We start from the raw sequence: 18,035 nt of genomic DNA, 5'->3' as shown, positions 1-18,035 counted from the left end.
GTCTTTCCCCAGGCCAATATCTTCCAGTGTTTTTCCTATGCTTTCTTGGAGGATTTTTATTGTTTCATGCCTTAAATTTAAGTCCTTTATCCATCTTGAATCAATTTTTGTGAGTGGGGAAAGGTGTGGGTCCAGTTTCAGTCTTTTACATGTAGACATCCAGTTCTCCCAACACCATTTATTGAATAGGGAGTCTTTCCCTCAAGGTATGTTCTTGTTTGGTTTATCAAAGATTAGGTGATTGTAAAATGTTAGTTTCATTTCTTGGTTTTCAATTCGATTCCAAGTGTCTATGTCTCTGTTTTTGTGCCAGTACCATGCTGTCTTGAGCACTATGGCTTTGTAGTACAGACTAAAATCTGGTATGCTGATGCCCCCAGCTTTATTTTTGTTACAGAGAACTGCCTTAGCTATACGGGTTTTTTTCTGGTTCCATGCAAAACGCAGAATCATTTTTTCCAAATCTTGAAAGTACGATGTTGGTATTTTGATAGGAATGGCATTGAATAGGTAGATTGCTTTGGGAAGTATAGACATTTTAACAATGTTGATTCTTCCCATTCATGAGCATGGTATGTTCTTCCATTTGTTAATATCCTCTGCTATTTCCTTTCTGAGGATTTCATAGTTTTCTTTATAGAGGTCCTTCACCTCCTTCGTTAGGTATATTACTAGGTATTTCATTTTCTTTGAAACTATGGTGAAGGGAGTTGTGTCCTTAATTAGCTTCTCATCTTGACTGTTATTGGTGTACACAAAGGCTACTGACTGACTTTTGTGTTTTTATCATTGACCTAATACATGGCAAGCACTCTCAATAAAGGTTTGCTGAATGAATGAATAAATGATTGAAGGAGTGAGTGACTTAAAACCTTCTGATAACACATAGTCAACTGTGTCTATTTGGCTCTTGCTGGTGTCAAGCACAGTAAGGATTGGATATGATGAGGAGGTTTGATTAGATATTGCTGGTCATGGAGGGTATGCAGTTGGTTAGACTGGTAGTTCTTGTCATTGAAAAGGGAGCCAAAAGGTGATAACTGGAGGACAACAGTTCAAATGAACATTTGGAAGAGAGTCATTGTCTAGAATAGCAACAACAGAGGCCCTACAAGACCACACAGTAGGTTGTTTAGCTCCTGATCTTAGGACAACACCTTTTGCTAGAGGTCAAATTCATTTTGGAGCAAGGACCTTGACATTAGACTCAAGTCTGCCCTTATTCTAAATTTCCTCCCTGTTAATTATTATTCTAATTGGGTGGCCTTATATGATGTTTTCATACTTTCCTACTTTGGTTGATGGCAGCCTGGCATCATAGTTCTTTTTGTAAAGTGGCATGGTGTCATTGAGGTGCTCAAAAGGCCCCAGCAGAAGGGTGCTATTCCCTGGTTGAGGTGTGGGTAGGTGGTGAGGTCACAGGGAGGACAGGGAAGTAGCGGCATTTGGGGATGCAAGACAGATCTTTTCTTCCAAATTTAGGTGCATTGGAAGCTTCCATTCTTGTGAAGTTTCTACCTGTTTCTGGAGTTATCCTCGTAATCCTTGAGGGAGCAGTTCTGTTTGCATAAATCATTCCACACAACATAATTAGCTGCTTATAATACAGAGGACATGCATGATCCAAAATTCAAATAATTGGAAAGCAAAAGTTGTTTATTCATGGTAGTGTGCAGTGATAATTAATAATGAACTAGATAAATTTGAGGTGCCATGAAATTTTCCAAAGGAGTTCCAGTTATTCTTAGAATGACTTTAGTTTAAAGTTCATAGAAAATAGTTACTTTAAAATATAACATACCATATCATATTCATAACATACCATGAATATATTACTTATTAAAGTAATTATTTGTTCTTCAGCAACTAAAATACTGAGTTTGAAATTGTTAGAAATTTACTGCTAACAGAAACATACCACTAATTCAATCTCCTTTCTTTGTCAGTGATTCCAGTCAATTGAGTTTTATTTGATCTGCTTTATTTTTTACCTTTTGACATCTCACCTATGCATTGCAGAATGACCAAGCCTCCTGTTTTGCTAGGAATTGGCCATGCTTTAGCACTGGAAGTCTTGGGAAACTTCTTAGTTCCACTTGGTTCCAGGCAAATTGGAATGGTTAGCACCTGTTGAACCTCTTTTCAGAAGAATACCATGTTTTGGCCAACATCTGAATGACTACCCAAAGAAGAGATCCTCTGGAAGTCTTAGCAATCACAATCAGGCAAGAGAAGGCGATCAAGGGTATCCAAATAGGGTCAGAGGAGATCAAACTCTCACTCTTCACTGATGATATGATCCTATGCCTAGAAAATCCCAGGGACTCAACTACAAAACTCTTAGAAGTGATCAAGGAATATAGCAGCATCTCTGGATACAAAATGGTTTAATAAATAGCTTTTTAAACTTTTAGATTTTTTTGACAAGTAAAATTTTTATAATATAAAGAAAGGGACAAAATAGGATTGGTGGTTTTTTTATTTTTCCAAATAATACTTACAAATTTTATCTATCATTGCCATCATTTTATAAAAGACAGGAAATTTCAAAACCAAAAAAGTAGAAAGGATTAGAATGAAAGTTCTGTATGGATTCCATGGTGGTGTCTTCATGCTATGTTCAAAGTGCCTAGCAGTGCCTTGTATACAATAAGTCTCATGTAAATAGTTATAGAATACTGTATACAGTTGTTGGCTTTTATTTTAATGGCATGCTGATATCCATCTCGGTTTCATGTTTTAGTTGGTGTGGTCAGCTTCTCATGATCAGTTCTATTAGATGAGTCTAATTTTTTGGGTCTTAAATGAGTGAACTGGGGTGCAGCCAACTTCCTCTTAGGTTTCAGCTTCCACCATATCTGGATGCATCTTTGTTGATACCTGCATGGAGATTTCATCACATCTGGCAACAAGGAGCCACCAGTGCTTGTTTTCTTAAGTTGTGCAAATTGTTTTAAAGAAATGGCGGACATCTTCTGGAATTTTTACTTTTCTTTGCCCTGATTCATTCACCTACAAAGGGTGATCAGAAACCTTGACCAACTGGTGATATGTCCAAATATCACAACTTCTCTCTGTCTTCTATCTCCTGTGCTACATCCCTATTGCATAGTTGAGATATCCAAATCATTCATTGTTTTATTATAATCCCTAACTAAAACAACGTCACCACATGAGTCTGGAGAGGATTAAGATTTGGTTTTATGGATATCATAGGAAATATAAACATCCATCTCAAATGACTGTGCAAGCTATAAAACTAATAGATAAATAGATAGACAAACCAATTCAAGTCTCTCTCTCTCTTTTTTTTTTAGAATCTTAAAATCCCAGTTTTTTGGTGCTCTTTTTAATCCCAAATCCATTAACATTTTGGCTGCCCCCATAAACACATACTGCAGCTACCTTGCTAAAAGCCCTGAGCATATTTCCGATGATAGCCTGTGGTGTCATAGATCAGAATCCAGCTGTTTGGTCTTCCATGGGGATGTTGGGGGCAGGGGACTTCACAGCATCTACAAATAGTCTATACAATTGCATCTTGGTCTTTGGCTAAGATCAAGTGTGTAGGTGGTTTGTGAATCATTCTGACCTAGAAGAAGATTGCCCTTTTAGATTCAATGTATCACAGGTGGATTTTGTTATTTATGCTCTCATCATTAAAATATTTTTTAGTATTTATCTATTTAGAGGGTTGTCAATGTAAAGAATTCCTATGATTTTCCCTATTTATTCTTACAATCTGTATTTATAGCCCAAAGTATATAGTTGATATATCTAAGTGTTTGCCATAAAACTAGACTTTTTGAGCAGACAGAGATTCCTGTAGCAGCTGCTGAAAGGTGCTTATTCTTTACAAAATTACATAATGTACATTAAAGTAGTTTGGAATATGTAGCATGTTATGCAAATATGTATTTTTTTTAAAGAAATGAATAGCTCATCTTCCACAGAAATATTATTGGCAGGGGTCTTTGCAACAGATACCCAGCTCTAAATAAGAGGCAACATGATCTCCTAGATAGTATATAGTCCTTGGAGATTAACCTGGGGTTTGTATTTTGGATCTGCTGCTCATTAGCTATGGTACTTTACAAGGATTTACTCCTCCTAAACACCAGTTTTATCATCTGTAAAGTGGGATAGTAAAAGTTTATTTCCTAGAGCTTTAGCGAAGGTTAAATAAGACACATGCCAAGTATCCTAACAAAAAGTTCCCCTTGCAGATGACATATGAACACACAGATTTCTTACCTCTAATCATAATTTGTTGGTTCTACTGGTGTTTTGAACTCTTATAACTTTAAAATCACCCGAAACAGGTCTTGGTTAATTCCTGTCAAACAGTCTGTATATCTAATATAAAATCTTGGAGCCTAATACAGATTTGATAAATGTTCATTTCCTATTCTTTTTACACTACAGCAAATGAAAAAAAAAAAGCTTCTACCCCTAAAAAAAGACTCTGCTTAATATTTTGAGATGAAGAAATGGTGAAAATGAAATAAACATTTTATTCTAGTTTTAGGTACACTATTAGTACTATAGTGAATAAGTCATCTTCTTTATTTAGACTTCTGAAACCTTCAGGCCACTAATTTTTAAGTCTGTGTCTATTTTAGACAACACTCCCTCCCCTTCAATGTCCTCCATCCTCACCTACATTCAGAGTCTTTCATTTAATTACTGTAGACTCTGGGCATACAGTCCCTTCCTGGAAGCCCTGGAACAGGGCAGTTTTTCTTTTGGTTAGGATCAGCCTCTTTCTCCTCACTGCTGTGTTTATTCCTTTGGGAGAAAAAGTTAAGTGTGTACCTATCTATAAAAGCAGACTCAGCCCAGGTTTCAGGATTTGTACCTCTGCACTGGCAGAGTTCCCCACTTTGTGTCTCTCAATAGGGTTTTAATCATCTGAGTTCTAGTGCCCAGCCCTGAAAGCTTTAAGAGTACAGCAGGCCCGGTAGATTATCCACATTTAACAAAATAGAAAGTTTTCATTGTGTCATAAAAAGCCTTATTGATCTTGTGCAGGCATTGACTCCAGGTCCTTTTAACAAGCCACTCTGTCTAGACTTGCAGGCTGGAGACATAGCTAACAAAGGAGGAACCAGGCTGCCTCCTCCCCCAGCAGGGGGAGGGTGACCAGGTGGGCACAGATTCAAGCTTCTCAGCGGGGATTTTCTTAAAGAACTAGCTTGGTTTTATTCTGCTGTGGAAAGAGAAAGGGTTGGGAGGCTCCAGGCAGATACATTGTGAAACATTCCAGACTCTAGTCTAGTTTGACTCCCAGTATTTTCTGGGGAGCTAATGCATGGTACTAAGTTAACCTATCTCCTCTGTCACTGAGCTCTCATCAGCATTTCCTCCCTGGCCCCTAGAAAGTCAGCCTGAACTCTCTGATGCCAGAGCTCTGGGTAGTGGATCTCCAGCAGTAGCAGGGAAGGAGCCAGGGGGCAGGAGGAAAAAGTGGTGACTTTAGAATCATTGAGATCAATTCCACTACGTTTCAATTCATTCTACACATCTTTACTTAACACATCCTGGTTTCCATGGGAGACTTGGAAGAAGTATGAAAAATTACCTCTCATAACATTTGATGAAGGAGTTGGCATCCATGTATTTAATAACCAAAGAATCATTCAGAATTTACTGGATGGTTAGGTATCTTATCAGAATCATCTGTAAAGGTTTAACTCTTGAAAAAAGCATGAAATCTTTCAAACACAAAACATAGAGACCCTATAGTAGAGGATATTGCAATCACTGGTTTAACCATCACTCAGATTAAACTTATTTTAATGTTTTGCCATTTTTGCTTTGTATTACTTTATGAAGACTTAGTCGTGTTTGAATACCTCTGTGATTCCATTTATTCTTTCCCTCCTCCAAAGTAACCATGACCTGAAGTTGATGGGTAGACTTCTTGTACAAGTTTATCTATTCTTGTTACATTTGAATGCTGTGATATATAATAATTAGTGATCACTGCATGTGTATATGTGTGTATAAATTAGTGAAGGTAAATTTTGTCAGCTGCCCACAGTTTATATTCATTACTCTCTATATTCTGGGCTGAATGAAGGACATATTAGTAAAATTCTTTAACATTCTTAACTTCCCTGTTGATCACCCAGTCAAAGTCAGTAGCCTCTAGATCCCACTTCCTTCTATTTGGCTCCTGAAATATCAGTAGAAAGTTTCAGGCAACACCAAACTGGCTTGTTGTTTTCTTTTTTTCTGGATACTTAAAGGTGGAGACTTTTATTAGCAAGATACTTTGATTACAGACTCACTGGGGTAGGAAGCAGTTTAGATCATCTTCCCATGTTCCTTCTGACACTATGGCGGTGACTTGGTATAAAGTATTCTTTACTTGTTTTTATCCTGAACCAATGACAGAGTTGATAGAAATAAATATATTTTTTAAAGTTCATATGTTTTTAAAAATCTGTACTTGTCGATTCTAAATAGCTAAAGACCTATATGAGTTTTCTAAATAGCTAAATATCTATATGAGTTTTCCCATTTTCTCTGACCCTTGATATTTCCTTCTGACCATGTATGTGCAGATAAAGTGAGGATCTAGTTTTGGTAGCAGTTAGGATTGGTGACTGTGCCACTGTTTAAAAAAAAAATGACATTTCAGATGATCTGCTTTCTGCTCTAGATTCACTGTGAATATTTTTCATTATTATAAACTTTGTTGGTATCAAAATTACAGTCCTCCATCCTCTCCTCTCCAACTCCGTGTTCCTAGTAATTTTTTATTCTCGTTCAGTCCATAGGATATAGAGTGACAACGTGGCATTTGATATTTGAATGCAGTTGCCCTAGTTATTGAGTAATTTTGATAAAAGAAGGTTGGAAAAAAAACATAAACATGCAGATTATACTTTCTAGTCTAGGCCAAGACTAAATGGATGGGTAGAGGTTTATGAATGTATTTTCTATAATTTTTTTATTCAAAACTTAGTCTAAATATTATCTCCAGGAAGGGAAGGCAACCTTTGTTAAATTCTCATTCTAATCAGCCATGTATTGGTATAATTTTAAGAAATATGTTTTCAGTTAACACTGTGGCACAGAGCTGGCTTGGACATTTATAATGTGTTTTCTTGTCATTGACCTCATGTAGTTCCAGACTATGTCTATGATTTCCCCAATCATAATGAAAGCAACTCAAGGACCAGTTTGGTAGTCTTAATTTTTTCTGATACCTTTACTTTGATGCCTGGTTCAATATCTGGGCTTGAAAGTAACAACCACAACATTTCCCTCTGATTTCTGAGCTGATTGTGTAATAGACACAAGAGTCAGATGGTTGATTGTATAAATGATCCACATATCCGTTCTATTGCTGATAGAGTTAGGTTAGAGAATATGGCTCTGACCGCAGTCAAATTGAGCTTCCTTACAATTTTCCTTTTGAATTAAGCTTACCCTCTCAGCAGTAGTCAGAAGAGCTAGAAAACTGCAGACCTGCTTCTCCAGGGGCAGAGTCTACTCTGATAGGCATAGGGAATGGGAGAGCCTAAAGGAGAACTCACAAGCTTATAGGAAAGGCAGAAAGAGAAAGGTAGATCACCTGGGAATAGTGTCCCCTTCATTAAGAAATGTAGACCTAGGGGTATCCAACTATATCACCGAACAGATGAGAAAGTGAATGAGTAAAGGAAGGATGGAAAGGGTTACACAAAACTATTCTCTTTTGGAGAATGGGGAGAAAATATTCTCAGAGTCATAGGAAGAGGGATATGGATTCTCCCCACAAGATAGAGCACACTATTTGTGTTCAATACCATATGATTGATTGGCCCATAATTTAAAAGAGAAGCTAATGTGAAAGGAGCAATAATTACAGTTTCCCTCATATGAATAGAATTGTCCCGTTAGAAGCTGAAGTTCTCTGCTAGTCGTCCATTCCTGGTGCTCACAGGTACAGCAGATAAGGTCCCATTCTGCTTCTTGAACCTGCACACATGCCTGCTGTTCTAGCCACATGGAACTTCCCAGTGTCCCCTGAATGTTCCTGTAGGTTCCTAATGACTACACCAGTGAATGTGCCATTTCTTCCAACTAGCATTTCATTCTTCCTTTGTACATGAACTCTTACTCATACTTTAGCTCATAGCTCAAGTATGATCTTGTGTATGGAGCCTTTCCTAATGCTTCAGGCCACCTTGTCCCTCTTCTGTGTGCCTATATCATCTACTAAACATTCACTACACTGAATCTTAGTTACTTACTTGTGCCTGCATAGTCAACAACCACCACCATAATAACTAACATTTCTGTGGCTGGAAACTGGGCAAAGACTGGACTATATCCATGCCTCACAACAACTATGTTCTTCTTTGATAAAAGAAGGTCGGAAAAAAAACATAAACATGCAGATTATACTTTCTAGTCTAGGCCAAGACTGAATGGATGGGTAGAGGTTTATGAATGTATTTTCTATAATTTTTTATTCAAAACTTAGTTTAAATATTATCTCCAGGAAGGGAAGGCAACCTTTGTTAAATTCTTCATTCTAATCAGCCATGTGTTGGTCTAATTTTAAGAAATGTATTTTCAGTTAACACTGTGGCATAGTGTTATATACTTATGGTTATATATGGTTATATATAACCATAGCATATATACTATGGTTAATCTGATTTTATAGATGAGGAAACTAAGGGTTAGAGAATTTAAATAATAAACTAATTTTCCATGGGATGTTCCAGAGCTGGCTCTCAAATCCAGGTCTGTCCAATTCAAAGGCTTTATCATTATATTCTGTGCCGTCATTACTGCAGTCCAACTACACAGAGTGCTCTATTAATGTGAGTTCATGTCAGACCTGGCACTTAGCAGGCATGACTAATTTTTCATCTTTATAATTTGTCTTTTTCTGTAAAATGTCAGCTAGGTACTTATACTCACAAGGTTGCCATGTGACTTAAGTGCATTCAGCACTGAGCACATCACTGGGTGCATAGTAGGCACCCGTGAATCTTTGTTTCCTAAATGAATGAATGAAAATTTAACCTTTATTGTCATACAATTGAGAGCAATGCATCCTTCAGGATGCCATTAGCTTTCTAGTGATTTCAGTGAAGCATGGTTTTCCAGGTCATTCTTTTATGGACTGAGGCAGCTTCCCTCACCAGGATACTGGCTGTTTATTTTCCAAGTGACAACTTGATTTACTATTTTCCTTCTCATCACTTTCAAGAAGCATCTGCTGGCTAGTGGGTGACCCAGGCAGCGTGGAAAAGTCCATTTATTTCTCTGCTGCATCTTTCCTACAGAAAGTCTGAGGCTAAGAGTTGGAAATGGCCTCAGGAGGTCAGATTTCCTGTGTGTTTTCTTTTGTAGTGCAGGATTGCTCATAGCAACACAATTTCTTGTCTGCTGGTACACTCTATTTTTATAATACTTGTGTGATCCAAAGTGGCAGGTAAAGAATTCTGTCATTTGTCCTTGGGGGATGGCTCTGTGGTCTGATCTCTTCTAATGCTGTGGTTGGCTCTAAAATATATCGTATGGAAATGAGACGGGGAGAACCAAAGAGTATAGCCGCTTGTGCCATCTTTTGCTTTTGAAGTTCCTCACCAGATTCTAGCAAAAAATGTCATTAAGTAATGTGTAATAGCATTCCCCCCAGTGAAAGGAATTCTACTTTCCCCTTGTTTTGGCAAATAGGATCATCTCACACAGCCCAACAGACAATTTGGGGTCTTCCCACAGCTCCTAAGAGGCCCTTAAGGTAGTTATTTTTATTCTGCATGTTGGATTCTTGGCAGATTGCATGGGAAGGGAATAGACTCATGCAAGAACTGTCTCACACTGGCCTTGACTTGTTCCTTTACCAGCAAAATACCAAAATTGCTGTTTTGATTCAGGGCACCTTTCAGCATTGAATGGCCATGCAGCCTCTCCATTTCCCAGGCAGAGTAGTCTGGTTGTAGAATTGTGGACTTTATCTCTGGAAGTTCATTTGTGCAGTTATATACCCCTTGGGCTCATCACTTCTTTTCTCATTATCCTGGCTTCTTTATGGGGAAGCAGTGGCCAGAGCAATTGGCCGACACGTGAGTTCCCAACTTGACAACCTGTAAACTTTTACTGCAGCTGTGACGGTGGAGAAAGCACAATATGGCCGCTGCTGAGTTTGTGAAGTCAGACTAAATGACTTGGCAGGCCAGCCTCAGGACCACAGGTCATCCCGGTGTCTGGCAGGGAGGACAGCAGTAGCCCATGTGTTTTTGTGCCTCATTAGTCTACAGGTGGGCCAGGCCGCAATGGGCCGACTGAAGTACTGCACTGCTGCCTAAGGCCCATTTGAAGGACACAGGATGTGTGTGGCCACGAGAGCAATTTTGCTGGGTATGAGGCTCATTGTCAGAAGCTACTTGCACTCCCTTTCTGGAGCACAGCAAGTGTGATGCCCAGGGCCACTGGGGACAGCTACTCTGAGGAAGTCAGCATTTTAATAAACTCCTTCAAGTGTCTAAAAATTCCTTTTCTAAGGCTCTTTAATGGAGGTGAAGAGTGTGACCTTCTTGGCTTGACTTTTTCCAACCTGGTACTAGAGAATTTGGAAGGAAAGACAGCTTGCTTGGGCAAGTCTTCCCTGCTTGGGTCCTGCTGGCTGCAAGGGCTCTCACCCTCCATCGTCAGTGCTTATATCTTCTCAAGGGTAGAGCTTAGGCAGCTGCAGGTCATCAGATGGATGGTCCTAGGCACCTGTTCTGAGGGTCTGAGTTTCTGGCAAGGTAGTGGCAAAAATGGAAAGAGAATGACAGTATTATAATTTTGGAACTGGCACTCCCCAGTGCATTGGACAACCTCTGTAAAGTCTGTGTGCCTCTGTTTCTTCACATTGGTATAATCATAGTCAACTGACTGCGCGGAGTGCCACAAGAATATAACTAACGATTAAGAAAGCATTTGGAAATATATGTATATAACATATTGAGACTTGTGAAAATCTGCTTACAAATGGCCCTAGACTCCTCCTTTTGCCATGTCTGACAAGTTCTCATCTTGAGTCTTTTTTGTCTAATTCTGTGTCCTCTTTTTGTCATTTTTTGCCTCTGGCTCTGAGTTTCCCATGGCCGCACTTGAATCATAAGCACCCAAACTTTGGCTTCCTCCTGAGCTCTCTTGCTCACCAGTCATCTCTGCCTCTCCATTCCTGAGGCTCTTTCTGCAGGAACTTTTGCTTCCATTCTTACCCACTAAAATGCAAGCTTCAGTCAAGGAACTGTATCAACATTCAGGCTGAACCGATTCTAGGCAGCACCTGAAAAAGTGGTTCAAACTTGTTTTTAAAAGATTATGCAAACTTGACAAAATTGAGATGGGATCCTTCCATCCCTCTCAGTAAAATTATGTACTGGTTCCCCATAACCTACAGATAAAACTCAAATTTCTTCATCATGATGCTGTTTGGGTTCTTAAGATGCCAAACCATTAAGAACCACAGGCCCAATTATAATAAATGGTCGTGTACATTCCCCCCACACTTCTTAGATTGCACAGTAAGAACATATTGCATGGAATATTTTAATCTTCTTTGGAATTTCGCAGGGAGATAGAGTTATATAAATCATTAATTGGGTTTCTTTTGAGGAGGCAGGAGCAGAGAATACAATTGAGTTAATGCTTGTTAATACTATGTATATATTAGTACTTAAATTAACAAGCCATTTGAAAGATCAGTACTTTACATATCTTATAGAACCTGATTTAAAATCTTGAGTTATACATATCTAGATTGCATCTAGTGTTTCATAAATTAGACACTCACAAATAACAGGTAAACGATTTGTTGTCATACAGAATTGAGCTCTGCTTTTCATGTGGCGAGAATAACATTTTTTATTTTAACACTTACGCAATTGATTGCAAACTTTGGGGTGATATAATTTAAATGGATCTAAACAGTCCATTAGCTGTGTCAGTGCCTACTCTCTTGCCAAGCTGTTATTTTATGCTAAGCTGTTGTGTACTGTGTTACATAATCCCCTGCATTCATTTTCTCCACTTATTTAGCCTGAATCCATACAAGGTGACTGCATTGTCTCTTTAACCTCCTTCTCAGTGTAAACACCAAGGATAGAAAACAGATTTTTGGACACTGTTAGGTTTTGCTAATGAAGTGTTCAAAGAATTGAATAGGCTTAGAACTGTGTGTTTGTCAGTATTTGGTTTCGCTCCTTTTAGTTACCTTCACTGTCAACTTAGTTTGGTTTTCAAGAAGATAAGAATGTTCTAGCCAGGCGTTGTGGCGGGCGCCTGTAGTCCCAGCTGCTTGGGAGGCTGAGGCAAGAGAATCGCGTAAGCCCAAGAGCTGGAGGTTGCTGTGAGCCGTGTGACGCCCCGGCACTCTACTGAGGGCAGTAAAGTGAGACTCTGTCTTTACAAAAAAAAAAAAAAAAAAAAGAAAGAAGATAAGAATGTTCTTGAGTCTTAGCTACTAGAAGAAAAGTGATAGATTGGGGTATTAGAAGAAAAATAGTATCAGTTAATAATGTCCTTCTCTTTTCTAGCCCTTTTCTTTTAAAGACTGGGTCATGCATTGTCTCCTCCTCAAAATAGTCAGAAAATAAAATATCCCATGAATTAAAATAGAAATAAATTTGCTGGCCTGGGATATAATTCAGAAAGGAGCTTTCATTGCCAATTGTTTGTTGATGTATGGAGGAGATACCCCAACACATAGGGTGATGCTGCTCTTTGGTAGTGTACTCTGGCTCAGGGAAGAAGTAAACTAAGAAAATTCTTCATTGGATGGAGAGATTGGGAAGGTTGTGAACTGTTATAGAATATGCACTAAATATTTGCAAAGGAAGGTGCTTGGCTATGTACATTTTTCCTTGGTGTATTTGCATATTTGCCTGGAGATTAGCATAAATATACATGTGATTTACATAGGCCTTCTCTTTCTCACTTTGGTTTTATTTATTTATTTATCATAATATTCTCTTCTCTACACTGATGTCAATGTTTTCTATAACCTTCCACCTAAAACAAGTTCTTTTGTTTTGAACACACCCAGATTCCACAGAGGAAAGAGAAACATTTCTTTTAGTAAGAATAAATGATTTGCATAAGGTAAGGGTAATTGGTTTCTGTCTGGCTCAATTTATTCAAGGTTTGGGATTGTTTATAAGTCAATGTCCAGCTCCATGAGTCATTTGTGGCCTTTGAGAAGGAGAGTAGGAGTGTGTGGAAAATCCAGCATGTTGGGCAAAGAGAAAGGTAATGATATTTAGAGAAAATCCCAGAGGTTCTCCAAGACCAAAGTACCACAAACTACTGTGTTGTCTTGGGCAACTCACTTATTTCTAGTCATCAATTTCTTTTTTAATAAAATAAGGCCATTACATCAGGCAATTTCTAAAATCCTTTACAGCTCTAAAATTTATTATTTTGACAGACTCCTTGCTCTAATTATATGAAAAATATTAAGCACCACCTAGCACATTAAATAATATCCTGGTGTCTTGCTGTTTTGTGTCAAGCTTTCCCCCTTTGAAGGGTACTCTGTGATTAATTTAGGCTTCACTCTGTAGGCACTACTTTCCCTGCTCATTTATCTCAGTTCAGTGGGCAAGCAAGGTATAAGTTAAATGTTTATAGAAGACACCCATGAATATACCATGTGTGGTGCCAAGGACATGCCTGATAGTTGACTCCATGCACATCCTTATCAGAAGGAAAAAGAGCTTGATTGTGATAACTGCATTTGATTTGTCACCCTCTACTTTAGGCCAGGGTCTTCTGAGTGGGGGCTTGTCCAGTTGCATTTTAACAAAACCATTTCTTCAGAAATGGGAAGGGAAATTATGAGAATTGACAGGGCTCTAGGGAATTGGATAGATCCGTTTTCAAATACACAGAGTGTTTTAAATGTCTGCTTTATGATTTTTGTGGGCTAAGTTTTGGTAAAATGAAGCAGGCATGAGTTGTGTGCTAATAATGCACATGTGTGCAAGTTACCCTGGTGGTCCTTTATAGGAGGACGAGGTTCCTTTTGCTTATACTAGTGTGTGTGCCAACAGAAATATGCACATAAGACACATCATTGGGGCCTCTGGGAGATGCAAGAGAAACTTGATTTCTTATTTAACCCTCTGGAGCATAAAGTTGATGTTCACGTTTTAATGATCTCATAATGTGGTGATTGATTTAATAACACGTAGTGTGTGGTCCTCTCTTCACATTATAAGAGCGACTCCTTTATAGCTCTTACCTCGTGATGGGAAAATATTTTGCTTAAGAAATTTACCTAGGGCTGTGATGGTTGATAGTGGTCTGAGCCGAAGTGGCCTTGGCTTTGGTTACTAAGGCTGGAATGTAGTTCTAGCAGGGAAATAGATTTCTCTCAACCTTTTTTTGCAGTCTCCAGTCTGTAGAGGGTAACTGCATATCTAAACCATTGTTGCCAATTTTTTCTCATTAATGAGGTGTTTTGATAGCTTTCGACCAGCCCTGATAGGGGCTCTAAGTGTGGCTGTCTAGAAGGAAGATAAATGGAAGCTCCTGATGCTATGTGTCAACATTACAAATCAAATAAACAAAGTAAAATACATTCTGTACTCTTTCCTTAACAAATATACCCTTGTAATCACCTGGGAAGCAGGTTCAAATGTAGAAGTTTTACCTTTGTCTTTACATTTATTTTTTTTAATTTCAGATTAATATGAGGGTACAAACTATTAGATTACAATGTTTGCATGTGTTAGGTGGAGTCCCTGTTATAGTTGTGTCTCTCACCCAGGAGAGACACTTATCTTTACATTGTGCCCATTAGGTGGGAGCACACCAATCCTCCTCCTTCTTCCTTCGCCCTCCTCCCTCCCACCAACTTGAATTAAGTTTTTCTCTTGTGTGAGACCGTATTAGTTCATCAGCTGGCTTCATATTAGTATTGAGTACATTGGATACTTGCTGTTCTTGTGATACTTTACTAGGGAAAATGAATTTCAACTCCTTTTAGGTTAATGTAAAAGATACAAAGTCATCTTTTTATGCTTGAATAGTATTCCATGGCATACATTTACCACAGTTTATTAATCTGTGTTGATAGGCACTTAAGGTTGTTTCCACATTTTGCCTATTGTAAATTGAGGTGCAATAAACAGTCTAGTTCAAATGTCCTTATGATGAAATGATTTTCTTTTTGTTTTCTGGGTAGATGCCTAGTAATGGGATTGCAGGATCAAATGGAAGGTCAATTTTGAGTTCTTTGAGGATTCTCCATACTTTTTATTTTCTAAAGAGGCTGTAGTAGTTTGCATTCCCACCAGCAATGTAAAAGGGATCCCTTCTTTCCACATCTCCACCAGCATCTGCAGCTTTGGGAGTTTGTGATGTGCAAATGGAGAATTTGTAGATTCCTTGGAAGTCTGGACTGGGAAATAGCAGTATGAGAGAACCAGCCAGCCCCTGGTGTTCCGCCTGCACCTGCTCTCCACCTTTAGTTCCATCCTATATCACCAGGGGTCTGGCAAGAATACACATGGATGCCCCATCCCACCTGGCCAAGCGTTATCCTCAGTACTGCAGAAGGTCCCACATGGCTACTCCTCTGACCTTGAGGTATATACAATGCCAGCATGGTTGGCCTTTAGAAAGGTGGATTTAGGGAAGAGGACTGCACACACCCTGGAAGCAGGCTTGGAGCTCTTTCGGTAGAAAATTACAGGGTCCTAATCTCTGGAACATAGTATTGAAAAAAAAATTGGTTCCAGGAGAGTGGCATCTTGACCCTGTGTACCCCTAGTTCTGTGGAGAAGGATGTGGCCATATGACAGTCTGACCAGGGTCACCTAAAACAGGACACCCCAGAGCAGAGGTCCCTTTTGCTTGAGTTTAAGAGTGGTACTGCTGTCTTGTCAAAGCACATTAGCAAATTTCAGTTTGTTCCCTTCTCCTCACCAGCTTGATCACCTCCCAGATCTAACATCCTATTTAATAACCCAGCTATGTTCCATTGGGCTCTGGACCAGAGTTACCAAAGTTAGCTGGGTTATTGAAGGATGGAAATCAGAGCCAAATCTTTCAGGGTAATTGATTTTTAGTTATTGGTCAATAAAAGGTACCGAGAGCTAAAGAGTTCTTTGTCAGAACAGTTAATTATCCATTCCAAACCAGCTCTTCTATAAGCATTTTAAAGCCCTCACTATAGCAAAAGCAGTGTAAGCCTCACTTGGCCATTTTGTATGAAATTTTCCTTTAGGTTTTCCTTTGAGAAAATTTGAAAGAAAGGCGGTGAGCTGTCATGCAACACCTTGTTCATCTTCTACCTTTGTCTCTGTCTGCAGTCACCTCTTTCTTATTTTTTTTTTTTTCTGTGAGACAGGGTCTCACTGTGTCATGCCAGCCAGAGTGCAATGGCATCATCATAGCTCACAGCAACCTCAAACTCCTGGGTTCAAGTGATCCTCCTGCCTCAGCCTCCCCAGTAACTAAGGCATGCACCACCAACCCCAGCTAATTTTTTACTTTTTGTAGAGAAAGGTTCTCACTCTTGCTCAAGCTGGTCTAGTCATCTCTTCTGCTAGTTTCCTGCGTATTAAGTTACAACCTTGTGGAGAGTCAGAGGCAGTGTTGTGTGGATATCAGCACAAGGGCAAGGACACTGCCTTGATGGTATGTTCTCTTAGGAATTTGTGTTGATCGTTTTCTTCCTTTCTTTTCCTATAGCTCGAGAGGAGAATGTGGCCACGTTCCGAGGCTCAGAGTACCTGTGCTACGACCTGTCCCAGAACCCGATCCAGAGCAGCAGTGATGAAATCACCCTTTCCTTTAAGACCTGGCAGCGCAACGGGCTCATCTTGCACACGGGCAAGTCGGCTGACTATGTTAACCTGGCTCTGAAGGATGGCGCGGTCTCCTTGGTCATTAACCTGGGGTCCGGGGCCTTTGAGGCCATCGTGGAGCCAGTGAATGGAAAATTCAACGACAACGCCTGGCACGATGTCAAAGTGACACGCAACCTCCGGCAGGTAATGGCTGAGGGAAGAGAGAGCCCAGAAGGCTCACCGCCTTAGGTGGTTGGGTAGGAAATTTGTGGAGCAGGTGATGGGTGAGGCGGAGAGGGGTAGAGATGCAGGTACAGATATAACACAGTCTTTTTCCCAGTCTTTGCAATTCACAAGGAAAATTATTAAACTATGTTTCTCCTCATGCTTCAATTCTCCATTTGTTCTTGTTATTTGGAGAAAAACGTACTTAGTGGTTGTATACATAATAAAAGTTATAAGTACTTTCATCCTTTTTTATCCTACTTACCTTTTATCATTTTCTTAATTACATTTAAATCTTATCATATTATTATTAAATTCAATAAGAGACAGCATTTTGTTTCTGCAGCGGGGTAGATTTCCTATATTCTTTAATATATGTTTTTCCTTTTAATTAAGTTAGCCATTGCCATAATGCCATAATTTTAATTCCCTCTAGAAAGTCTTCTTTTTCTCTTCCTATTAATTTACCACTCCTCCCCAACTTTTTCTTTTTCTTTTTTTTCCTGTTGCTATATTAACCTGGATCCTAGGAATTAATTAGTTGACATCTTTCTGCACTCCTGTTTCTCTGTTCCTTGATATGGTGGTCCTGCTCTATTGCCCTTGTTTCTACCTCCCAGACTCTTCAGTTGACTGGGAGGCCTGCAAAGTGGAAGGACCCAAATAAAAAAAGCCAACTTTGGAGCAGCCTTTCCTGGTTCTGTCGGTGCTTGGGAACCCCCATCGCTTGCCAGTTCTAAGCAGGCAACTCCGTCAGGTGACAACATTCTCAAAAAGCCTTAGCCAAGTGAGGTTGTGTTCAATTTCATAACCAATAACTAACCAACCCATGTCCATAAAAGAAAAGCATTTCCTATTTACATCAAGGTCTGTGCTGAGACTGCCTTTTTCCAATTTGCCATTTTCACTTGGTTTTCCTACTTGCAAATTTGTCATTAAACCTGGTTGGATAGCTTCCATCCCTTATTAATCAGGAAACACTATGCACACTCCAGAAAGTGCTTATCAAAT

The 18,035-nt window shown here is 39.2% G+C and overlaps 1 protein-coding gene across 15 annotated transcripts in view; it reads left to right on the top strand.

Moving 5' to 3' along the window:
• NRXN3 (neurexin 3) overlaps positions 1–18,035 on the top strand; it is a 1,789,915-nt gene that overhangs the window by 472,985 nt on the left and 1,298,895 nt on the right. For all 15 annotated transcript variants that reach the window (XM_053602374.1, XM_053602388.1, XM_053602378.1 and 12 more), the window contains exon 5: positions 16,702–17,003. In XM_053602374.1, the coding sequence (XP_053458349.1) occupies positions 16,702–17,003 (302 nt within the window). The remainder of the gene's footprint in view (positions 1–16,701; positions 17,004–18,035) is intronic.

This window comes from Nycticebus coucang, chromosome 9 (genome assembly GCF_027406575.1).
Source record: "Nycticebus coucang isolate mNycCou1 chromosome 9, mNycCou1.pri, whole genome shotgun sequence".
Classification (NCBI taxonomy): domain Eukaryota; kingdom Metazoa; phylum Chordata; class Mammalia; order Primates; family Lorisidae; genus Nycticebus; species Nycticebus coucang.
This window is presented reverse-complemented; position numbering and strand designations above follow the sequence as displayed.